This window comes from Anguilla anguilla, chromosome 9 (genome assembly GCF_013347855.1).
Source record: "Anguilla anguilla isolate fAngAng1 chromosome 9, fAngAng1.pri, whole genome shotgun sequence".
NCBI classification, from domain to species: domain Eukaryota; kingdom Metazoa; phylum Chordata; class Actinopteri; order Anguilliformes; family Anguillidae; genus Anguilla; species Anguilla anguilla.
Window position 1 is genome coordinate 38,095,866 of NC_049209.1, and position 26,571 is coordinate 38,122,436.

The 26,571-nt window shown below is 41.8% G+C and overlaps 1 protein-coding gene and 1 pseudogene across 3 annotated transcripts in view; one reads left to right on the forward strand and one right to left on the reverse strand.

Annotated features, from left to right (window-relative positions):
- scn4bb (sodium channel, voltage-gated, type IV, beta b) overlaps nucleotides 1-6,839 on the reverse strand; it is a 153,575-nt gene extending 146,736 nt beyond the window's left edge. For 2 of the 3 annotated variants that reach the window (XM_035434467.1, XM_035434466.1), the window contains exon 1: nucleotides 2,343-3,082. In XM_035434467.1, coding sequence (XP_035290358.1) covers nucleotides 2,343-2,373 — 31 coding nt within the window. In that variant the 5' untranslated portion in view covers nucleotides 2,374-3,082. Of the gene's footprint in view, nucleotides 1-2,342; nucleotides 3,083-6,568 lie in introns of those variants that run through there. The other variant, XM_035434465.1, reaches the window with a different exon arrangement.
- Nucleotides 6,840-19,462: 12,623 nt separating this feature from the next.
- On the forward strand, nucleotides 19,463-24,345 carry LOC118235898 (annotated as a pseudogene).
- The last annotated feature ends 2,226 nt before the right edge of the window (nucleotides 24,346-26,571 follow it).

Consider the following 26,571-nt stretch of genomic DNA (forward strand, 5'->3'; position numbering starts at 1 on the left):
TACATGCCACTCAAAGTTCAGATCCTCTCCTCATTGATAAAATAAAGAAAAACGAGTCGGCTTCGGAAATTACAGAGATCTTCGTTGACGACAAATCGCAGTGAATTATGACGCCAAAAGGCGTCATCTGGGTCCATAAGGTTAATGTCAGTGAACAATTAGATGAATGCCTGCCAGTGGTAAATAGTCTTGCTCTCCAGCGTACAAGTCTTGCCACCCACTATTTCAGTGCACCCCAGTCAATACACGTAAACACAAACCCGTATTCGCACAAACATTTTCATTACACATTTATGGAGTCAGATAAACTTGTTTTCCTCCCTGTGGCCATGGCTAATCCTTACAGTTTGGTGACCCCGATATGATCGGCAGGATTCCAGTTTTCCTTACAGTTTGGTGACCTCTACGTGATCAGTAGGATACCAGTTTTAAACCCGTACAGTTTGGTGACCCCGACATGATCGGCAGGATTCCAATTTTCCTTACAGTTTGGTGACCTCTACGTGATCAGTAGGATACCAATTTTAAACCCGTACAGTTTGTTGACCCCGACATGATCGGCAGGATACAAATTTTCCTTACAACGTGGTTCTAATTACCTTCATAATTAATATTGAAGCAAAATGCGGTGCACTTTTTCACACATGGATTTTTTTTTTTGCTGAATAAATAATGAATCAAAGGTGTGTAAGAAAGTGGAATAAAGCCAGGAGTTCCCAAAAAGGTGATCAAACTAACAGCAGAAAAGTTGGGAAAACACTTAAGCATGGGGAAACATAGATTTATTAATGCGCAAAGCAAGTCATGGAGCAAAGGAGGCTAACTGCACTGCTGTCTATGTACTGGCATCGCGTTTCATTCACCTAATTAATATGAATAATGGTGCTAATGCTGCAATGGTGCTTGGCTATTGATAAGCCCTAAGAGGAGAAACATAAGATCATCATACACCTATACACTATAGTGGTGCCCATGATTTAATGTACTGGTCCAATGGATGTTGTTCCTACAAGATTACAGAATGAGCTTGTGGGAAATGATCAGATATTCTCAATATTATCCTTTTTGAGTCCAGGCCCCATGACAGAACCAGTCCCCCTCTGATAACATAAAAGCTGCTTGGTCTGTCTTTTTTTTTTTTTTTAGAAATTAATTTTAAATTACTTCAAAAGCTGTGATGCTTTGACTCCTTTCAGCTTTGCTTTATTTGATTATTTTGTATTTGTCTTGATATTTTAATCTATATTGAAAAGCAAGACATATAATTGTGAAGCTTTTTGCATGAAATATAAATAACATTATAAATTATTATTATTATTATTATTATTATTATTAACCATGCATGCACACACGCAGCATACATCCCTACACCCACATATCCACGTATCCATGATATAACATGCACCTATCATACACACGTCATACACCCGTATGACCATCCCCAGGGCCAGCTATCAAACAATAAACAGAAAACTTGTATAAATTCGACTGCATCACAAACTGATTCATGCATGGCACAGAAACATGCATTCTGCTCCGAGCTTCTGCTGAGCAGCACTGATGGGGACTGGCTTCCAGAGTTTTTCAACAAGCTTAATTAAGAAACCATGGTGAGAAGACGTGTAGTTCGCATTGCAACAAATTGGCGTCCTAGTCTCCTACTGCTAGGGACCAGGCTAAGCTCTGTATTCAGAATTAAACAGCAGCACAGCACAGCTGAGCATCATTAAAAGGCAGAATTTGCATCATGTTGCTCCATGACTAAGCATCACACGAGGTGCAGCAGACTGGGACTGAGTCTGCTACCTGAGATCACATGCTTCGTCACAATGTACCTCCGGTATCTGTGCATGTTTCCGCATACTAACAACAGAAAAGTAAAGAGTTCAACTATCCCAGTTTAACAGTAACTGTAGGCAACTTTTTAAACATTGCATCACAGCACTGATTTGTAATTTTGTAACTGATTTGTACGCATACATACACAACACATACTTTCACTTCTGGAAAGATTCCCAGCACTGCACCTTAAAAACTTTCCACAATAACCCACTAATAAAAATGAACACAACTGCACATTCAACTGCAAATGTGCCAAAAATGAAGCTTTTCCAGGGTGGACAGCTTCAAGCTTCTCAGAAACAATTAAGGAATTCTGAAGCAGTTTAAATTGGCAGTTTAAAGCTATAAATGACTAGAAATGAACACACGTTCTGCCAAAAAGAAAACTGGTGCAATGTCTCTTGTATGGAGTTGGTGTCCTTGAGTGACAGGAACAGCACACGGAAGAGGAGATAGATGGATAGAAAACATAGAATTTTTAAGTCATCTTGCTGCCTTACCGAGCGTCAGGGCGATGAACAGCGTGGCCATGACCTGGTTCCCTTGAGTGCACACCCGAGTACAGGGACCACCGTCTCCCAAACTCCACGACTGCTTCTTCTGTTCTACTGTTGGTCTGTCAGCACTCCAGAACACTTTTAGCCAAATTGGGGATGGGGTGGAGAGAGTGGATGCTGGGAGAAGTAGGCTGATGGGGGGGGGGGGGGCACACAGCGCAACCAAAAACAAAAAGAGAGAGGACTGCAGATCTTTTTGCAGCAGCACAAGAATATTCCCCTTATCTTCCCAGTGACAGCTTCCTACATGGGGAGAGAGAGCACTGGAGGCAATTGGTTCTGGGAGAGAGAGATGCAGACAGAGAGGGACAGAGAACAAGGTAAGGCAGTAGATCTGCCTGCATATATGTGCGCAGGGATCCTAACGGGCTTCCGGATTTTTCTCTCTCTGCGTCTCCTGGGTCACACAGGTGCAGAAGAGGAGGATGCGTAGCCGCAGTGAGCAGCAGCAGTTCACCAGCCAACACCCCTGAGCAAGCACATACAGAGCAGCAGAACCAGCAGTATGCATGTCACAGCTGCAAAAGATGCAAGGAGAGCTGGAGGAGGAGCACACCTGCAAGTCAGATCTCACTGGGGCTCTGGGATAAGCATTGTTCCATAATAGATGGGTCCAGTTTCTGCCCGCTTTAGCTGCTATAAGATTCAGGTCTCTCTCTCTCTCTCTTTTCCAGCCTTTACTCGTGCTGGTTCGTTTCTCTCTCTCTCTCTCTCTCTCTCTCTCTCTCTCCCTCCCTCCCTCCCTCCCTCCCTCCGAGTACCCAGTGACCGGATTACAGTCAACTTTTCCTCAGTTTTTTTGGCTCTGTGCCTGCCCCCTCCCCCCCCCCCCCCAGTGCAGTACTTGCAGACGCAGGCAGTTTTGTCCTGAGGAAAGCACGATCAGAGGTTTTCTGCAGTGCAGCTGGCAGACTGTGATGAAGTCTCATAGAACAGAACAGTTGGAGAAGAAGAAGAAATTGTATTTACAGAACAGTTTTGCATTCATTCCCAATTTGCTGACTCTGCTGGACAAAGATATGCTTACATCTTTCTTTCATAGACTTTCTCTCTCTTTCTCATATATATATATATATATATACAAAGAGCTCAATATTGTTTGGGACAAAGACATATTTTAGATTTGTAATCAAACAATTCACATGGTTAAACTTCAGATTCTCGGCTTTTATCAAAAGTTATTTTTATAAATTTTGGTTTCACCTTGTAAAAATGACAGTACTTTTTATATATAGTGCCCACATCTCAGGGCTCCATGATGTCACCACAAAGTTTCTGTGAGCACACTATATCACAATCAAAGGAAAGTCTGGAAAGGGTTAACAAAGCCATTTCTAAGGCTATGGGACTCCACTGAACCACAGTGAGAGCCATTATCTCCAAACGGACAACATTTGGAACAGAGAGGAATCTTCCCAGGAGCTAGCCAAAATATATCGACGGGACAACTCAACTTAGATGGAAGTCACTAAATCCAAAGAGTTGCAGGCATCGTGAGCCTCAGCTAAGGTCAGTGTTCATGACTCCACTATAAGAAAGGGACTGGGATAGTGTTCTATAGACAGATGAGTCAAAAGTGGAACTTTTTGGATGACACGGGTCTCATTTTGTCTGGGGCAAAGCAAATACAGCGTTTCACAGTAATAACTTCATACCAACAGCCAAGTATGGTGGTGGTAGTGTGATGGTGTGCGGATTCTTTGCTGCTTTGGGACCTGGACAACTTGCCATTATTGAAGAAGCCATGAATTCTGTACTATACCAGGAAATTCTAAAGGAGAATGCACAGTCATCATTCCATTGGGTTATGCAGCAAGACAATGGTCTAAAACACAAAAACAAGTCCATATCTGAAAGGTTGAAAAGAAACAAAATTTAGGTTTCAGAGTGGCCTAGTCAAAGTCCTGACTTGAACCCAATAGAGATGCTGTGGCAGGACCTGAAAAAATCAGTTCGTGCTCAAAAGCCTACCAATTTGCCTAAATTAAGGCAGTTCTGGAAAGAAGACTGGGCTAAAATTCCTCCACAGTGACATGAATGACTGATATCAAATTATAAGAAGTGTTTGGTTGTAGTTATTGCTGCTAAAGGTGTTGCAACCAGTTATTGAGTTTAAAGGGGAAATGACTTTTCATTACTTTTTGCTAATATGGGTGTTTGATAACTTTTTCATTAAATAACTGAAATAATAATTTTTAAAATGGTTTTTGTGTTTATTCAGATTCCCTTAGTCTAATATTACATTTTGTCTGAAGATCTGAAACCATTCAGCATGACAAATATGCAATAATAGAGGAAATCAGGAAGGGGGCAAATCATTTTTCATGGCACTGCATGTTCAATTGCTTCCTTAGTGCAGGTACAAGAGAGTGTGTGTGTGTCAGTGACTACTGTCCATAGAAAGCTTCAGGAATAGAACTACAGAGGCTACACTGCAAGATGCAAAACCACTAGTTAGCTGCAAAAACAGGAGGGCAGGTTACAGTTTTAAGAAGTTTTTAAAAGAGCTTTCAGAGTTCTGGAAAAAGGTTTTGTGGACAGATGAGACCAAGATTAACTTGTATCAGGGTGATGGCAAGAGCGAAATGTGGAGGGAAAAAAGGGACTTCCCAAGATCCAAGATCCCTCATTTGTGAAACATGGTGGTGGGGTTGTTATTGTTTGGGCATGTATGCCTGCCACATTTACTGCCACTTAGTAAGGTGGCCCAACACCTTACTAAGATATTTTATGTAATGTGGTCATCAACTGTAGAGGTCCTCCTTACTCTACAAGTTCCCTTCCAAATACCAAACTCTTTTCCTTTTTAATGATGTTCCAAACAGTTTATTTTGGTAAACCTATGGTTTCACCAATTTTTTTTTTTTTTTGGACAATTTTTCTTATTCCTAAGACTTTGCTTCTTGGCTTTCACTGGCACACTGGATATCAAGAGCCAAGAATCAAGACTAGATACTGAAAGATCTCTTATGCCTGCACTAAGCAATTGAACACACCAGACTAATCAGAACACCCTGAAGCCATTTATCCCAAATGTTTTGGAACCCTGAAATGGTGGGACTCCATATAAAAGGTGCTGCAATTTCTAAAACCATTTAGAGCAATATTGAATTATTTTAATATTGTTAAAACAATTTAACAATAACAGCTTTAAAACAATGCTGACACTGCACACCTAACATGAAAATGTTTTCCTGCAGCAATTTGGAGATCTGTGGAAATTACAACTTAATGTCATAATAATTGTATATTGGGCTATATGGCAATTACAATGTTTTTGAGCAAATTGCATAAGATTTACCCATAATTTGTCCACAATTTCTCTGGATATGTGACGAGAGAGAGAGGAACGAACCAGCACGGATAAATGCTGGAAAGTGTGCGCAGTTTAGTTAGTTTGTTGTGTTTCTTTATTAGTTTTACCCCAATCCCATGAGGGTGAAGGGCAAAGCTGTTTTTTTTTTTTTTTAGAGACTTGAGTCTCTCCCTCTTAAAAATGTTAAATAAAGACCGGAAACTCCCGGATTCTCATATCTCCCTGTGTCCAACTCTTCTGTTCAGAGAGGGGTGTCGCGGTGTGTGACAAGATGACTGCTGTCTGAAAGGTCCTTTAGTAAAACATCCAGCAGTATAGTCAATTTTACCAGGGTGGCAGGGGTGAGCAGTTGTTCAAAAAAGGTAAAATATTTAAAATTAGGCAAATTATAAAAATTAACAAAAGAATAAATAATAAATATAATTATTGTTGCTAGCCATGTGTGAAGTTCTCTGCCAAGTTAGTATGATTGCTAGCTAGCTCAGTTGACTGGCTCATGACCAAAGTTGTAGGCAAGTAATAGGCAATAGTCTTGATAGACAGACTTTTTGGTTTTGGCTGTTTTAGACTAGCTATTAACAGCTTTAGTACAACAGTGGGATCCAAATTTGTTGATTTGTTTATTGAGTAGTGACTTAATTTCTGCCATCTTCAAGGATATGGGAACACAGACTAATAACAATGAAGAATGAATTATGTGAAGAAATTATTTGCCCAACAGCCCTAAGATATGCTAATACAGCAGTGAAAACGCTGCTCACTAAATAACAAAATAAACGAGAAAAAGTTTTTAATACCATGTCATTCTACAGTCAATATCTGGGACTAATATTTAATAAATATACAACCTTACCGTTGGTTTTACGCGCAGAGATGTGTGGGCAGGAGAAAACGGGCCCCGGCCTGGGCCAGGAATGCCGAGGTCGCTCTCCTCCACATACAAGAACCCGGGCTGATCTGCGCAGTTCAGTACAACTAATAGTCACTCACAAAGTAAAGACAATACATTCATTCGTTCTCCTAACACTCTCCAAGCATTCCCAAGACACACACTGAAATCCCCTGGGGCCAAATGCTTCTTTTATCCATTTTTGCTAGCTCCTCCTGTTGTGGAGCTTAAACTTAGTACTTCCCACTTATTTCTTTTTGTTGGTCATGTCCTGTTTTTGACACCATTATTTCCCAATTCTTTGACACCAATATTTATGAGCCCCTTCCTTCTTTATTTTTAAAAAATGCGGGTTCCCGTCTCCCACCTGAATCTCCCTCCCCCTTCTATCACAAATCATATATTCTGACGACACATTTGTGTAAAAGGCAGAAGCTTGCGTTCGTTCTATGTATATGCTTGCATAAAATGCTTAATTTGCATGGCAGTACTACGTGTGTATTACGTGTTTGTTCTTACTGCACATATTTTTAGTGTGAAGTGCTTGCTGCTGCAGGTTGTTAATCTTATGGTTCAGGTTGACCTTTGTCCACTGCGCAACCCTCCTTTGCTGGCCATACAATACATCATGGAGGTGGTGGCTGGTGCTCTTGAATACATTTCTTTCCCATATACATTGGGCTTGTGCTTTTTGAGTACATATATATTTCTTTCCCACAGATGTCCCTTTTGAGACTGAGTGGTCATGGACAATCCGTTTGGGTAATATATGCGCATTTGTGATGCATGGGTACCATCCAAAATAGCTGTGCATAATACCACACGTGTTGTTTATGGCGTTGTCGCCCTTTTTTGTACAGTCTGGCTTGATTGACTATTCATCTATTCAGTAGGTGAGAGTATAAGCTTTCTAACGATGTATAACATGTCTAATTTTGCTTTTGGAATAGCGTTTTATAGGTCAGCCTAACCAAACATTTTCTTATCATCGCATTTGTGGTGTGGGGATGGCTGGTTTAAGCAGTCACACCTGCCCTGGGTCAAGCTAATTAAACCTGGCCAATTGGATAATTGGTTAAGAATTAGATAATTGGCCAGGCTAATTGGACCCAGGAACAGGAGTGGCTGCACCTGTGCGTAGTGAGGTAATCACTGCGCACAGGTTAAATCTGCCATCCCCACCCACACAAGAGGAGCTTCTCTGTCATGACAGTGTTTAAGATCTGCTCACTTGGCTGTAACATCTTGCCAAACCCTCGTAAATAAATGTGGACTATTTGAACATATTCTCCCTGTGTCTCTGTGCTGGAGGGCCCCTAGGAAAGCCACTTTGGTGGCCTGTGGCAGTTGTGTTTGCCACAGCATTCACTTACGAATTAACTTGTGGTAGCAGTAAAACGGAGGACGGAGTGTAGCACAGTGGGTAAGGAACTGGGCTTGTAACCGAAAGGTCACAGGTTCGAATCCCGGGTAAGGACACTGCCGTTGTACCCTTGAGCAAGGTACTTAACCTGCGTTGCTTCAGTATATATCCAGCTGTATAAATGGATACAATGTAAAATGCTATGTAAAAAGTTGTGTACGTCGCTCTGGATAAGAGCATCTGCTAAATGCCTATAATATAATATATATATATATAATATAGTAAAAGACGCCGCGCCTAGCAAAACGTGGTCAACAATTTTTCATAATTTCAGGGAAAATACAATTATTATTGAGGACTTCTGGGCATAGCTAAGCCATATGTTTGCTGATAGACCTAGCTGACATCGTTTTATGGAGAAAAACAGAAGCAAATAGAACAGTGATTTACTGTCTTTGTCTCCATCTACTGAACATAGATAAGATTTCATCATTGCTATGTAAGTATTACTGCTCAAAATATTTTGGTTATATACGTTATTTTTTAAATTGAGTGTCTTTAAATAGGTTAGTGGTATTATATAATGTGGATATTTCACATTGTAATGTAAGCGTTAGTTAGTAGTGTAATAATTTTTGTGAAGCATGCAACAGTGATGACGTGAGAGTTAGAACATTGCCAAAATATGGTGGATGGTTGAAAATTGTTTTCATGTTGTCCCATCCCCATACAAGAAAACATACAGAGTACAGAGTATAGAAATACATACAAGAGTTAATTATTACACATTTAGGTACTGTACCGCATTGTGTGACAATATTTTTGCATTATTTTTAAAATCTGATAGCAATGTTTCATCTTAAACCTTCATAAGGGGCTTATGTATATGGTTTATAATGGACAAAAAGCATTTTATTCAATTTTGGATATGTTTCTGGACCCCTAGATATTTTAGACCACTGTACTGACTGAAAACTTGCAATTCCCACTTGAAAATGATGTATCAGTGAGTTTCTTGAGTCAAAACAGTTGATTTGTAGTGAAATACATGAATATGTTGTGATTTACAGCAATGCATAATTTAGACATTTTGGATAGATTTGGAGACGCTGGGTACACTGCTTAGTTTTTGCTTCATACATCTATAGTAGTTCTACATATCCACCCTTAGATTTTATGACCTTTCAAGAAGTTTTTGATCCAGCACATGTATAGTTTAACCTGCTGTATTTATGCAATCTCTCAGTATTTCATTACAAACTAAAAAATGCAAATTCATTTTTGATTTTGTCTAGACAATTGCATTTGTGGCACTTTATTTTTTACAAAGTATGAATATAAACTAATCTGCATTAGTATTTTAAATTGTACAAAATTTGTACAATTACATTTGTATTAATACAATGTATTAATACATTGTACATTTAATGTCTTGCTTCATTTAAGCCATTTTTCAAGTATCTGTGGTGTTCACATCTGGAGTTATAAAGCTTTAAATAGGGTACCACCTAAATGGGCAAGGATTGGCAAGATTCGGCTTGTGCGCTAAGGGGTTAAGTGTGGTTCAGCCACTGTTTTCTTTAGACGTGTATAGTCCATTCAAGTAATAATTGTAGTGTGCCTTACCTTGATTTACTGTGCTGATGTGTTTTTTTTAAATGACGTGTTTTTTTAACTAAGTAAACAAATCAAATCAAATCAAATTTATTTATAAAGCACATTTAAATACAACCCACATTGAACAAAGTGCTGTACAGGCAGGTAAAATCACAGAGTAAGAACAAATCACAGAATAAAAACAGAAACACAGAGTAAAATCACAAAGTAAAAAGCATAAAAACACATGCATAGGCACAAATCTACAAGTCACAGGCATAGGCGCAATGGAATCACATCAGGAGGATCCAAACGCTAGAGAATAAAAGTATGATTTCAGCCTGGACTTGAAGGAATCAATGGAAGGGGCAGATCTAATTGAGTGGGGGATGCTGTTCCAAAGTCTAGGGGGAGCAACAGCAAAGGCACGGTCACCCCTGAGCTTAAGTTTTGCTTGTGGGACAGCCAGGAGCCCCAGGTCAGACGACCTGTGGGACCTGGAGGTGGAGTAAGGGTTAAAAGGTCTGTGGTGTACGAGGGAGCCTGCCCATTTAGGGCTTTAAAGACAAACAGGAGAACCTTAAAATCAACTCTAAACCAGACTGTTAGCCAGTGGAGAGAGGCCAGAAATGGGGCTAATATGGTCCCTCTTCCGGGTACCTGTCAGGAGCCTGGCTGCGGCATTCTGGACCAGTTGCAGGCGGGACAGGGACGACTGACTAATCCCAGTATACAGGGAATTGCAGTAGTCTAAGCGGGAGGATATGAAGGCATGGATGACTTTCTCACATCTTTAAATGACAGAAAGGACTTGATTTTTGCAATGGTGCGAAGCTGAAAGAAACTGGCTTTTACTACCGCATTGACCTGCTTGTCAAATTTAAAGGCGGAGTCAAATATCACTCCAAGGTTTTTGACATAGGGTTTGACAAGGCTGGACAGGTTGCCTAGGCTGCTGGTAATCATGGTAATTTGATGGAGTCAGGGGGGGCCGAATAGGATAATTTCAGTCTTGTTCTCATTCAGCTGCAAGAAGTTTTGAGCCATCCAGCACTTGATGTCCTCAAGGCAGTCCATGAGACTGTTGAGTTTGCACTGGTCGTTTGGTTTCAGGGGGAGATAAAGCTGTGTGTCATCTGAATAAAAATGAAAGGCAATGTTGTACTTTTGAAAAATTTGACCAAGGGAAGCATGTAAATAGAGAATAGAATGGGACCTAGGATGGAAACCTGTGGGACCCCGCAGGAGGGGCAGGCTGGAGGAGAGGAAGAATTTCCTATGTTGACAGAGAAACTTCTATTGCTGAGGTAGGATGTGAACCAGTTCAAGGCAGTGCCACCAACACCAACCCCACACTGAAGACGGTCAATTAAAATGTCATGATCCACTGTATCGAACACTGCACTGAGGTCAAGAAGAATCAGGACGGCACAGTCATCGTAGTCGATAGAGAGGAGCAGGTCATTAGACACTTTCAACAAGGCAGACTCTGTCTAAAACCTGACTGAACTCTTTCCAGGATGTTTTTTGTAGGGCAGTAGGGCAGCAATTGACCGAGAATGACCTTTTCAAGAACCTTAGACAGGAATGGAAGTTTAGAAATCGGTCTGTAGTTAATTAGCAAGGTGGGGTCTAAATTTGTTTTTTTCAGAAGGGGCTGGACCACTGCGTGCTTGAGGCAGGTTGGAACGATACCTGTAGCTAGAGAGCTGTTGATTATAGATAGGATGCTAGGACCGGCTATGTCAAAGACCTCCTTCAGGAGAGCAGTGGGGTCAATATCAAGGGGGCAGGTTGCAGATTTCATGGAAGAAACAATCTCTGTAAGGGAGGGTAGCGTAATGGGTTGGAAACAGTTCAATTCAGATGGACAGGCCAGAGAGACAGCTAGGTCACGAGTGGAGGGGGAAATGTTCATTTTGATGTCCTCAACTTTGCTAATGAAAATTTTTTTTAATTATTTGCACTTAATTGGAGGCACGTCTAAACTGGTACTGGGGGTGGGACAGATAACAGAGTTAATGGTATTGAATAGGGCCTTGGGATTACGAGAGTTATTAGAGATGAGGTCAGAAAAGTATTTTGTTTTCGCAGCCTTAACTGCTTCCTGATAATTGTGAAGATTGTCCCTCAAAATTTCAAAGGAAATTTGAAGCTTATCGCACTTCCACTTCCGCTCTGCTTTTCTGCACTCCCTCCTTAGGGCTCTGGTGGTGTCATTAAGCCAAGGCAAAACTTTAGGCTTAGGCTTTTTCAATTTAAGGGCGACAACAGAATCCAGAATAGAAAAGCAGGTGGTGCTAAATAAGGAAATAAGTTCCTCAGTGCTGAGATGGGGAGGAGAAGCCTCAATAGTGTAGGTAATGGGGGCAGCTATGAGGGCCTGAGAGAACTTATTAGCAGTCAAAGAGTTAATGTAGTGAGAGTAACGTACAGGGAGATGAGATTTAGTAGGTGAGAGAGGCAAAAATGAATCAAATACAGCAGCACTGTGATCCGATAGACAAGCATGAATTATTTCCATTTTGCAAATCGGAAAACCAAACGATAAGACTAGGTCTAGTGTATGGCCTAGCTTGTGCGTAGGGCCAGTTGTAAGCTGAGCAAGATTAAAAGATTCAACCAGATGCTTAAATTCACTAACAAGAGGCTTAGAGGGACAGCAAACATGAATATTAAAATCACCACCGAGAACCAGGACTCTATCAAAGTTGGGCATGGTATTTGAAAGAAAGTCCGCGAATTGTGGAATAAAGTCTTTATGCATTCTTGGCGGACGATACACAAGAGCAATTAAAAGGGGTTTGAGCAGGCCTACTTTAATTAATTGCACCTTGAAGCTGGAGAAGTGATCGGAGTTTAAAAGGCGGCAATTAAAATGTTCCTTAAACACAACGGCTAGACCTCCGCCCTGTCCGGAGGGTCTAGACGTGCTAAAAAGTTACAGTCATTAGGACAGAGTTCGAGCAAACTCACCAACGTTAAGCCAGGTTTCCGTCACCAGCAAGAAGTCCAAACCGTGGGCGGTGAAAAAATCATTAACCCTCTGGGGCAGGGGTCAGCAACCTTTACTATCAAAAGAGCCATTTTTGGCCCCTCTCCCCTAAATAAAATTCATCTGGAGCCGCAAAACCTATTTGACCCTTAAAATGAAGATAACACAGTGTATAAAGTTTTATATATAGTTATACTATATTCAGAGGGATTTGAATCTATCCAAAAGCTTATTTCTAGTATGTTTGACAGACGTTTTTAATGCAAAAGGAGGTCATACAAGATACTAATTAAATTTTCGTTTCCAATTTTTTTTGTCATCCACTGTAAAAGAACAATAGTTTGTAGCATTTATGAAATCATAGAACAACAAAAAGACAACTGTTGACATTTTATTGCTGTTTTTACCTTATAACAAAGGAAAACCTCAAACTCTTATAAAGAGGAGAGAAAAAACACTGGCATGTGTAGACCTACTTTGAAATACAAACAAAGAACCATGCAGGTCTATTTCAGTCATTTCCTTATTTGTAGAACATTAATAAAATAAAAAGTAGCCCACTTTGAAATAAATCAAATGTATAGCTGCAGCCTAATAACTTTAAAAAAAAGAGTAAACATAAAAATAGGCCAGTTTGTATTTAATTATGACTTAAGTCCATTTCAGTGTGTTGTCATCCTCTTGTTTTCTCCTCAGCCACGTACAGCAATCAACCATCGAGCCTGAACATAAAACACAACTACATCAGCTCAGGTTCTAAAATAAATATGTTTTTGCAAAATAATAACCTATTAAATGATAGTGTTCTCACCCGTTTAATGTGATTTCTGTTTCTGAACATCACTGCAGAGCTTCTCTATATCAGGGATGTAAGACGTGACTTTCACTTGACTCGTCACAGGCGATTGAGTATGCTGGAGCTGAATTAATCTCCTTAATTTGTTGACTGGTGATGTTTTCTGCCATCTTAATGGTCCTGTCCTTGACGGTCTTTGCTGATAGAGGCATATCTCTAATTTTCTGAACAATTTCACGTTTGTTTTTGAAGTCCGAGAATAGATGTTCTGATATTTTAATAAATGATTCTTTCATGTATTCTCCATCTGTGAACGGCTTTCCGTGTCTTACTATCTCCTGAGCTGCCACAAAACTAGCAGCAGTAGTTGAGTTTGGAGACTTGATCCACTTATTGAAAGTAGATTTGCTCTGCTCAGCTTTCCGCAGCAGTTCCGAAATCGCTCTTTTTCGTTCATCTCCAACTTGGTACTTTTCAGCAAATGCTGTGTGTTTGTTCTGGAAATGTCTTTCAACATTGCATTTTTTGTTGTTTGCTAATTTCTCGCCACATATCAAGCATACAGGTAAGCCCGCATCGTCAGTAGTGAAAGCAAATGAATCTGTCCACGCTGAGTTAAACCCTCTATTTTCCTCAGAGACTTTTCTTTTTTTAGATTTATCCATGGTTAGCTTACCTGGGGTCAGAAACTCAAGATTAGCCACCTTCAGACTGCCCGGAGAGGCGCCCGGGGTGTGACGCATATTTTAGTTGACGACATATTAAACAGTTTTTTTTTTCTTCAGTGTCACAATATCACCTCGATCTCCAAAATAAGAGGTGTCCCCTCTGAAAAAAATAAAATAAATAAAACAGTTGTTATTTATTTCCATATATATATTTATTTTTTTTCCCAAAGCTATAGGGAGCCACTGCAGAGGGGCTTAAGAGCCGCATGCGGCTCCGGAGCCGTGGGTTGCCGACCCCCGCTCTGGGGTCTAAGGGTAAAATGAGGCACACTGGTGATTGTGCGATGCTCTGACATGTGTGTAAATTTCATTAACTTTATGAAGCAGCAGTAAGTAGGTCATAATCATGTGTGGATTGTAAACTGCTCTAAAATCACACAAACTGTAAACAGTAGTTTTGAACATGCACAGGAATGTTGTAATAAAACACACTAAACAATTGTGACTAAGACTTTTCTTCAATGTCTTGGGTATCAAAAGATGACAAAATATTTTAGCAAATCCAATGAGAAATAAAATAAATTGCTAAAAATTAGTGTTGTGACTACTATTTTTCAACACCAGGTGAGAATGGGAGGGCAAATGGCCTCTCTGTAATGAATATGCATTGGGTAGGAATACCTGCCAGCTAAGTAGGCTATTCACACCTGGCCACATGCCTCCCCACCACTAAGACAAAGACTCAGTGAGCCATTTAGAAGACAGAAACATAGATATCTTTTGATTTTAGAACATTTATTGAAATAAACTGTATGGAAGATGAGATGAGACTGGTGTACTCTTGCAACGTCTGCCTGGCCTCTTAGCTAGTGGTGAACTAGGCTGTGTTTCCTGATCAACATCTCTGCAAATATAATAAAAACAAAATTGTTAGGAAATGTGAAATCAAATCAAACTTTATTTATATAGCACATTTCCTTCAACAGGTGAAAATTAAATGTGCTTTACAAAAAAGGGACAAACCACTAACTAATGAAAACAAAATTTATGAAATGTGACATCATATACAAACAAAGAACCAAACAAACACAACCAGACGTAGAGAGGCAGCCTATAATTTTGTGAAGCAATGGTTAGAATCATTCGTAGTGCGGGAATTTACAAGCGCGCATATTAGTGAATATTCCTACAAACACACAGAGAATGTAATACAGCACACATTTACAAATAATGCAAGCTATCAACGAAAAAACATTAGCTTACCTAAATAAACACTGATATTCCAACTCAACTACGCGCAACTCATCAATAACAATGCCTCAATCTGAAGTAGGCTAGGTCTGTTTAGCTAAGTAGTTATTTTATTGCTATTTCCCAAACTTACTTAGAGTATGCTAATATCGATTGTGCAAGGACATCAGTTTTAGAATCCTAGCCACGCCACTACACGCCAGGCATGAGCTATTTATTACGAATATGATCGAAAAACATACAGTCTACCTGATACTTCTAACACAACCAGACGCAGAGAGCCTAGCCTATAATTTTGAGATGCAATAGTTCGAATCGTTCATAGTGTGGGAATTTACAAACGCGCATATTGCTGGATATTCCTACAAACACACAGATACGTTGCAATACAGTACACATATTTACCAATATGATCATAAGAAATATACTTACGCATGAAGTTGATCCTCAGCTGGATCAGTTCGCTGTTCGAAATGACACCGCTCTTCATCAGTGTCGGCTTCCGGAAGGACCATTTTCCAAAATTAAACGAAATGTTCACCTCAAAAGAAGTGAATTAGGTGACATTTTGACATTCTATCCCGCTTTCGCAGACTTGGCATTTCTCACATGGATCTCGCATTGCCCCTCCTTTAGTCTCCTTCTATAGAGAGTAATTATAATGTTGTTAACATGTGAATGCAATTTGGGCGGACTTCCTACTGAGCAAAATTCACATAGTAATGAGTAAAGTTTAACGAAGCATACATGATCTAATTAATCAAATTTAAAACTTTTAAAACAATTCATATTATTTGCCAATGGACGCATTGGAAAGTCGCGATTCTAAGGTTTCTGTCAATGTTTTTGTTGCGTCTGTATGATAACAGCACGTGAAGTTAATCATCCAAATAGAAACAAAAGTTAATTTCATCTTGTCGAGCTCCGCCGGCGGAGCTCTCGACCCCAGAAGGTTAAGAATAAAAGTCTTATTGGATAGGGATCTCTCATTTATCAGAGCCAGTTTGAATGGGACAGCAGCAGATTCACAATCCGACAACGGCACCCACGCCAGAGGGTGGAGATTCTGGGCGTCCCGCCATGTATGGGTTGGGGGACAGAGACCAAGCGCAACCAAATAGGGATCTTAATAAAGCGTCTCACTAAAAAGCTGAGCACGCCACAAAATCTCTTCTGAGACCAAGGAAAGGTAATGATAAACGAACAGAAAAGACTACTACTCCACGGGAATATCCCAACTAAATAAGGGAACTTCAAAAGGAGGGCTCCTAACCAAGGGGGAGGAGAAGATAGGTTCTCCAAAACTCAGAACGAAAATAAAATAAACAATAGCCCATTGGAGCGAGCTGATGCAGACCCAGCCTCTGGGCACTGGACTCAAAAACCTCCGTAGCTCAGAGAGAGGACAACTAACTGCACAACTCGCAGAACTGATCTCCTCCTAACTCTCTACCCCGTGACAATCCTGACAAAAGGAGTCACGGACGTGCTAAACCAGATACTTCCCTTATATAAGTAAACGCAAGAGATTATTAACGCCTATGGGCATAATTCTTGGACGTGAGCTTATATAAAGTATGAAGCGCTGAAAAACACTGTTTGGTTACCAGTACCGGCTCTGAACCAATAAGCGCGGAAGGTCTGTAGGCAGAGTGAATTCTGCATGCGTACGGACCAATTAAACCAAAAAACGTAACAAACTCTAATTAGAGAAGCAGGGTTGGAAAGGAATAGAGCAGAATGCTCAAGCCACCCAAAACCATGACATGCCAAGTTTCAACTGCAACAATTTTTGGTACAAAGGGGGAGACAAGAAGCTTGCCACAGGTGTCTGAGAAGGTCACAAAAATGTAAAGATGATTTGAGGGATACTTTGTAAATGGGGTAAAGTTCATAATTAAAAGTACACTTGCTGTAAGCATATAATCAGGTGGTATATGTATGACCATTGTTTGCAAAATATTATATCCTAATCAATAGCCTGTGTGATTCTATTCAAAACTGCATGTTTTGTGTATAATGTCAAATGACGACAAGCTATAAAAATCAGGATTGCATGCAAAGGGAGAATAAGAAGTTAGATTAAGAAGGAACACCCTCCCCCACCGTGAGGCACCAGGAAACTAGGTATTTTGTCAAGGTTTCTGGAGTGAAACAAAAAGGTTCTGAGGAAAGCAGTAAGTTGGTATGGGCGGAGGAGTAAGAAAGTGTCATGCCATGTGAATTACCTCATAGAAAGATTACAGAAAGATATAAGCAGCAGAACATGTAAACAGAAGTTTGAGACTCTCTTCTAGAACTCTGTGATGAGTGCTTGAACAGTTTCTCCTATTTGGCCAAATAAAAGTTATATTGTTGAATTAGTCTGCGACCTGACTGAGTTACTTGCCTCCATTGAAGGTAAAATCCATGACACCTGACATATTTTGTATATGTACATGCATCACGGTAGCTACGATTTAAGGATACTCAACCAGAATATCTATCCCTACTTAGCTAAGCTTTGGGCAGTGAGCAATATCATTGAGTAAGATTTGGATTTCGTGAATTTTGTGCTTTAATCCCCACTACTGATTGCCGTGAGACACTGATGGTTATAATGGTGTGTGACTTCTCTATTTATCTTTAAAGCATGTATTTTATTTATTTTATTATTTTATTTTACTTATTCTGAATGAAGTGCAATACTGCATTTAGTGAGTGTTAAAAGATCCAGTAAGTGTGCTTTAGTCACAAATTTAGCCGTATTCATTGAGTTTCACATCAGTGCCTATCGTTCTACACTAATATTGCTAAAGAAAGTTACCTCTGGTGGTAGTGGATGTCTGTCTAGTCAGTGCATTTACTTGTCCTCTGTCCATTGTGTAACTTGATATTGCCCACTGGCCTTTGCGCCAGGTAATGATTTTTGCTCTCTTTTTAAAAAGAATTCAAAATAGTCTTTCGTACATTTCTATACATTAGCTTTCATCTGTTTCATTTACTTGAAAATTGCTTGTGCGGGGCCTTCCCATTAAAGTGTAACAGGGTCCTCCTGCCTCTTAAAATGGGAGTGGCGTAGTCAAGTAGATTATTTGTGGGACTAGCTAACACCTCCTGGTGGCCACATATTTAGTAATCCAGGTTTCTGATTAAAATTATTGCTGGAATTAATAGCAGTATGATTTGTTTTGATATTGATCAAGTTTTTGTGGCAAACTTCAGTTTATAGATTTAGTCAGACGGTTGAGTGGGGACCGTCGGCTTCTTGCACTGAACTAGGAGGGGAAAAATAGGTCACATGGTTCCTATTCAATCGTATTCAATTTGATACTTCTGCAAGTGGCACCACCACAAGACGTCTGCTAGAGCCCGGAAACAACATTACTGATAAGCACTGCCGTGTATTTCCTATGAGTGCTGTGGAAGTTCATCAAGCTCGCTTCAGCACGAATTAGGTCCTAAAAGTTCACATTGTGGTAATCATAAGAAGCAGGCAATAACAAAGTTCTAGTTCTTAAACTGTTCTTGTTAGCTTCTTCTAAGCCTCCCTTTTATTGTGACAAACTCATCCTTCAAAGAGTATGAGTCTAAGAATTCCTCACTAATTATAATGAGTTGAGTCTGGATGTCTACTTCCATATAAATTTCAACGTTGTTTATTAGCAGTTTCCTTATAATGTCCCTGCAAGCACCCCTGTTTATTTCTCTGGACAGAAGTTAGTTGCTGGATAAAAACAGTAGCCTCTGTACTTCTGCTCCTGATGTTTTCTGTGGACAGTAGTCACTGACACATCCACATCTGCGTAGTACATGACTTTGGAGCTCTCTGGAAACACAGGGGCTTCCTGAACTCCACAGGTAAAGCTATTTCACATACCTCATTGGTCAGTCATTTGTTGGAAGCTATCCTGCTTCCGAAACAGATAGCAGTTTGCAAATGTGCGGCCCACAGGGTTGGTGATGACCCCATCATCCAAGGAAACAACTATGCAGATGCGGCTGCTAAATCCACTGTCGACAGTTCTGTTGCCCCTATCATGCAAATGCTTGCGCAACCTCTCAAGTCAGCGCCATTGACTATGCCCTTCACTACACTGGCTGAATGTCAGGTGCAAGCGACTCCATGTTTACCTAAACTGTTTTCCCCTATTTTGCTAAGTTGTCCCATGGTAAAGACTAAGTGTCAAAAGGGGGGATGATATCGCAAATGAACCAACACTGGGATACACAAGGATTTTCAAATTATGCCTCAAATTTGGTATTTGTGATTTTAACTATGTAGCTTGGGGCATTCGGATTTTGGATCAAGTGATGAATATGAGACAATACAGCCAACCACTGAAGAGGGGGAAAGTAGTGGACAAGTTCCGGTTCTCACTGACTGGAGCCACCATCCCGTCCATTACAGAGCAGCCAGTCAAGAGCTTCGGGAAGATCTTTGACTGCAGCCTCAAAGATGCTGCTTCCATCCAGAAAACCAGCAAAGAGCTTGAGGCCTAGCTGACCAAGGTGGACAAAACAAGCCTGCCGGGAAGGTTCAAGGTCTGGATTTACCAGCATTTCATACTACCCCAGATCCTGTGGCCTCTGCTAGTGTATGCAGTGCCCATAACGACAGTCGAGGCTCTGGAGAGGAAGATCAGCAGCTACTTGCGAAGATGGCTAGGCCTACCCCGCAGTCTGAGCAGTGCTGCTCTGTATGGCACCAGTAACATCCTGCAACTCCCGATCAGTGGCCTCGCTGAAGAGTTCATGGTGTCACAGACACAGGAAGCTGTCCAGTATAGAGAATCTAGGGATCCAAAAGTGGCATCTGCTGCCATCCAGGTTCAAACAGGCAGGAAATGGAGCGCAGATAAATCTTTGGAGGTGGCTGAGTCACGGGTGAGGCTGAAGGCACTGGTGGGGTCCGTAGCAGCAGGGCGTGCAGGTATAGGCTACTTCCCGGTGACCAGGGTCGACAATGTTCAGGGCAAAGAGCGGAAACATCTTGTTCAGGCGTGGAGGAGGTACAAGCCAGCAGGATGGTAGGGATGGGACAGCAAGGAGCATGGACTAGATGGGAAAGTGTACTGCAACGAAAGATCACCTGGTCCAACATCTGGCAAGCAGACTTCCATCGCATCAGGATCTTAGTCCAAGCTGTCTACTATGTCCTACCAAGTCCAGAAAACCTTCACGTCTCGGGCAAAATTGAGACACCTTCCTGCCCTCGTTGTTCTGGAAGAGGATCCTTGGAACACCTCCTTAGCAGCTTCCCAAAAGCCCTTGGAGATGAGCGCTATCACTGGCGCCATGACCAGGTGCTTAAGGCAATCGCTGAGAGTGTAGCCACTGCCATCAACACCAGCAAGGGCTACCACCAGCCAAAGACCATCACGTTCCTAAGAGCTGGAGAGAAGCCCCACCTACAACCTAGAGCAAAGTCTGGTCTCCTCACCATTGCCACCGACTGGCAACTGGAAGTGGACCTGGGCAAGCAGCTGAAGTTCCCAGCCCATATAACATCAACACAGCTTCGACCAGACATGATCATCGTTTCACAGTCCACCAAGCAACTGATCATGCTGGAACTCACAGTGCCCTGGGAATGAGGGCCAACGAGAGGAAGCGCACCAAGCACCAGGAGCTTATGGAAGAGTGCAGAAGGCAAGGCTGGCAAACTCGCTGTGAGCTTGTGGAGGTGGGCTTGATCTATTTCGCACCTGTAATTAGTGTTATGCGAGGGGACATTGGAAAAATGAATGTCCTAATAAAACCCGTACCGATCCTAAATGTGTAGGCCTCATGACTAAGTCAAGCTCTCACAATCTCCACTCTCCTCACTGGTCTGACCTGCCTGAGAAATCATTGACTCAAGGCGTAGCCTCTGATTACTCTCACTTTATTTCAGATGGAGTGGTTTCCTTGAAAAATGATAAGAAGCCTGTGAAAATTCTGCACGACACAGGATCTTCCCAAAGTTTGATATTCGTTAATGCTTTGCCTTTTTCTTCAGAGTTGTATGCTGGTCGCAGTCCTTATTCAAACTATGGTAGGATATACAATTGTTCCACTGCATAACCTTGTTTTGTCCTCAAAACTTGTGTCCGGAGAAGTGGTGATGAGCGTTTGTCCAGAGTTTCCAGTGCCGGGTGTGTCTGTTGTTCTCGGTAATGATCTAGCCGGACAGGCTGTGGGTGGCGCACCTTTTCCTGTGGTGACAGACAATCCACCTATGTCCAAGTGTGAGGACGAAGTGGGTGGGCAGTTCCCAGAAGTATTTACATCATGTGCCGTTACACGTTCCATGACTTGCAAATTGGTTCTGGAAAATGAAAATCCTTGGCTGTGTAATCTCGTTGACACTTTCTTTAGTGATTTAGGGTCCCTGGAAAATTCACCAGCAAAGCCTGTGCCAGACACTGCTGTGTCTACCCCTGCTGTTGCCAAGTTGACTGAACAGAGAGAAAGTTCTTCTGTCTATGAAATTAAACTTGTTGCATTTGAAATACCTGATTCTAATGCCAATGTGGCTGATAATATATGTACTGATTATAACGGTGATGTTGAAATGAAAATTGAAACTGATTTTATTGAAAGTGTTAAAAATATTTCTGATGCGGTTATCGCTGAAAACAAAAACGTGAAAAAAGTGCTTTCCTATAAGAATACACATACGGACACATTTCCTGTCTCTCTTTTCGGGGTCTCCCGTGAGTTGTTGATTAAGGAGCAAGCATGCGATCCTACTGTGAAGGACCTGTTTGATCAGGTTGTTTCAGCAGACAAACTAGATGACCTGCAGTCTGGCTATTTTTTGGATAAGGGGTTGTTATGCCGCAAGTAGGTTTTTAGGACAGACACTTTTGTTGGCAACAAAGTTATTCAAACCGTTGTTCCTTCTATGTTCAGAGAGGCAGTGCTGCAAACTTATGACTGGGTTATGCGCAAATTCTTTTGGCCAAAACTAAAGAGAAATGTTGCTGATTATGTTAAAACTTGCCATACATGTCAGATCACTGGTAAACCAAATCAAAAGATACTAGTCGCTCCTTTGTATCCAATTCCAGCTGTGTCTAAACCGTTCCAATATCTTTTAGCCGACTGCGTTTATCCTCTTCCTCGTTCCCATTCAGGACAGGGGCTTCTTTCCTTTCCCTCATTTTTTTTAAGGAGTTAAAGGATTAATTAGGGCAGGAGGCAGCTGTTTAGGTGAGAAGGAGAAACACACCTCCTGTGCCTAGTGGAAAGTTACTGAGATTGTGGATATAAGGAACGGCCTATGCATCTGAAACTTCAGAGAGTTTTGTGAGTGCTCTCTCATTCTTTCTTCTCCTTGCAAGTTGAATAAAAGTCTTATTGATCTTTGAAAGTGTTGTGACTCTGTGTTATTGGGGAAGGATCTCACCTCTGGGTGTGTTGAAATGGGAAACGGTAATTTCCCTGACATTTCTTGGCGTAGTCGTCAACATCGCTAACTTGGTTTTTCCCTTCTACAGAGTAACCTTAGAGGCTGTGATGCGGAAAAGAGTGTACACTGCCAAGGGTTATAATCCCTTGAACCGAAAACCCGCCCCAAGAAGGGACCGTAAGCAGTCGCCTGCGGGGATGGACGGGTATCCGATCCGGGTCGGGGAAGCTCATGTGAGGGGTGACCAATATGCGATCCTAAGAACATACCAAGGTGAGGCCACAGCACTTCTGTTCAACGGGTTATTTAAGAGGGCGGTATCCCTTGGGAGGACGGTATTCCTTTTTTATGGTTTAATCCTGTATTCAGGACGTTTCAGGACGACCCAGATGGGAAGACCCAGTCTGGGACCTGTTATATCTTGTCTGACAGGAGGGGCCGACGGGTCCATTAACTCAGAGACAAAGTCTCAAAGAAACGGGTAATTTAAACCATTGAATAGTTCGAACTGAATGCACCGGTAAGTGCATGAAATAAATATAAGAATTAGTAATAGTAGGATAAATAACTCTAATGTGCACGGATATATAAAAAGGGAAAAATTATTTTCATTTTTATATAAATATACAAAAAGTTGTTTATAACATTAAGATAAAAATAGGGTACAGACTGGTGGTAAGATAAACTTACAACCATGGGTTTAAATAATTCAAAGGGTTCAAAGGTCCAGGACTCAGAACTTACGGATCCAATAAAAATCATGCATGACAAATGCGGGTCGGCAGCCACGCACCAGTGTGATGAATGGAAAAAATTTGGATTCCCTAAAAAGGGCAGTTTTAGCCCAAATCAGATTGAACTCTTAAAGATTAGATTGCAGGAACATGAGACTAAACATAAGAAAAATAAATATAAATGGAAACCCGACTGGGATGCAGTAGTTTCATGGACAAAAGAGACAGCTTTAAGGCAGGAGAAACAGACTAAGGGGGGAGACAGAGATAAGACACTGAGAAAATACCGTCACTTTTAGATTCAGTGCTACCTCCTGCTTCGCATTCCGGTGGCCCTTTGTATCCAAATTCAGCACAACTCGCTAGCATACACCAAATTGACTTGGACCTGGACTGCCCTGCGTGTCCACCGCCCTATCACCCGCCAGCTCCACAACAACCCTCCGCACCCGGCAGAGGGGTCAGGCAGAAGCAAGTTCCAGCTCTGACTCACGCCAACCCCAACCCCCCACCAGTGGGACAACAACCGGCACAGGTCAAGCACCAGCCCTGGTAAGCTTTATGCCTAGTCCTGCCGCCTCCCCAGATTCCAGCATCGCTGACCTGGTCGGGGGGGTCCCAGCAGCCGCGAGCCCCCGCCCATTCCGTCTAGCAGCCCCTTGCGCACCAGAAACGCCACCCAGTACAGCATACCTGGAGGGAAGTCTGAGCCACAGCTCCCTATGCTGGAGTGCCCAAACCCCCAAGCAGGACAGCAGGGACAGCAACAACAGCAGCAGGGGGGTTGCAGTCGAGGACGTAAACGCGGCCAAGGTCAAGGGACTGGACAAACGCCCCAGCCTATGGTGGGTGCTGACGTCTGCTACAATTGTGGACAACAAGGACATTAGATCCGTAATAGCCCACATCCCAAGACCAACCAAGCTACCGGAGGCTGGGACACGGCCCCACCAGGGAATGTGACTTTCCAAAACCCTGGAGGCCAGCCTGGATTTGCTGGCTGGAGTCAGGCACTGGGATACAGGAACAATGAAGGTGGTCGGGGGAGGAGTTCACGCATGCTGAACGTGGTGAGTCCGCGGTTTTTCTATATCGAACGGCCTCTAATTCTGTACTAATCTGGCCATTACAAGTCAATGGGCGAGCATTAGACTTTATTGTAGATACGGGGGCTGGTCATTCTGTAATAACAACAAAATCTTGGGGATCACAGCCCCCACCTTTTAGCGGAAAAACCATGGTCAGCCGGGATGCGGGAGGAGGTACTACTAGAGAAATGTTTACAATTCCTTTAGTGGTGCAGAACATGCAAGCAAACTCAGCTATCCTTTTTAAACACATTTTTATTCTCCCCTGTGTGTCCAGTGAATCTGCTTGGTAGAGATTTCATGTGCAAATTAGGAATGGTTGTAGAATGTACAGATGACGGTCTAAAAGTTGAAAGAACTGGGAATGCAGAAAAACTTGATACGTACTGCTATGCCTGGGATCTGGACAGATGCCCAGTTACAGCCAAAGCCATGCAAATGGCCAGGGATAAGTGGACAGGCAGAGGGGATAGGATGATAGAATTACAACTGCATGTAACAGCACACCTCAGTCGGGGTAGAGATTGGGATTATGAGAAAACCTGGTATGGTGAAACTAAACTACTTTGTTTTTGGTAGGACTTTTGCGCATTGTCTGTACAATTGAGCTCATCACAACAACAATTCTACACCATTTTGGGAAGTGCACCCCATGTGTCTCTGTGCAAAGCCTCAAAAAAAAAAAAAGGGAGGACATAGGACCGTGGGTACAATTATGTTTGGATGCTAAGGACTGGGAAGAGAGAGGAGAACACTCAAAATATTCTCCCTCTCTGCGTGTCACTGCGCACGAGTTTCCCAACACACTGACTGGGGTCTGCAGCATTCACGAAATGCTACGGGACACCCACACCTAACTACATGTGTCAGACTTGAAATTGAGTGCAATTCCTTCTCAATTGTAGGCTACGTCCAAACATGAGGGCTCATGACCGGGGCAACTCCACTCCAAGTTACCCCTAAGTCAGATTACAGACCATGCAAACATCGATACCCCTCCGCCCAGAGGCTGAGGAGGGGATTGGCCCTGTGTTTGATGCATTGTTAAAAGCTGGTGTCGTGGTTCCCTGCCCTAACTCTCCATGCAATACCCCAATCCTGCTGACTACATCAAGAAATGTCAGGGAAATTACCATTTCCCATCTCAACACACCCAGAGGTGAGATCCTTCCCCAATAACACAGAGTCACAGCACTTTCAAAGAGCAATAAGACATTTATTCAACTTGCAAGGAGAAGAAAGAATGAGAGAGCACTCACAAAACTTTCTGAAGTTTCAGATGCATAGACCATTCCTTATATCCACAATCTCAGTAACTTTCCACTAGGTACAGGAGGCAGGTTTCTCCTTCTCACCTAAACAGCTGCCCCCTGCCTTAATTAATCCTTACCCTCCTTAGCAGTGGACACCCAGTCTGACAACCTTGGTCTTCTCAGCTTTATTTTGTCTCCCGATAAGATTGACCGTACAATAAATCCTCCAGGGTGCGGTGTCATCCACCAGTCCTCCCAATATGTGGAGAATGGAACAATCTGTTTTTCACACTTAGGCCTTGATCATTTATCTTTTTGTTCACTGACCAATTCTCAGACAGGGTGTCTTCTCACTTTCCAGAACTCAGAACAGACTATGCAAAGGTCTAAACACTTGATTTGAAACTATTTGCTATAAACAGTATATTTCAAATCACTTACATTGGGATATATGGTATAACAATAATCATATATAATAATAAAGGATATATTTAATCACATGATTGTCTCTATGTTAACACACATATATTGTCAATCAGAAAATTACTCTTACACTTGGCTTCTGTTAGCTGTTAGAGAAGTTGCACAGGAGAGCACTAGGCTCAGTCCCAATGTCCCTCATGTACAAAATGAACGTACGACAGAAAACTGGGCGTACGGTCATTTTCACGCATAGCTTGGCATTTATCAATTTGGATGTGAGCGGAGGCTACGATCAAATCTCAGGTCAAGTCTCAACTCGTGTACGCAAGTTCTCATGTCAGCGTGGACTTGCGGTTCAGCATAGTAAATCTGGCTGAGTCGGAGAATTGTTATTAGACCATATTCTGACTGGCATCTAAGCATAT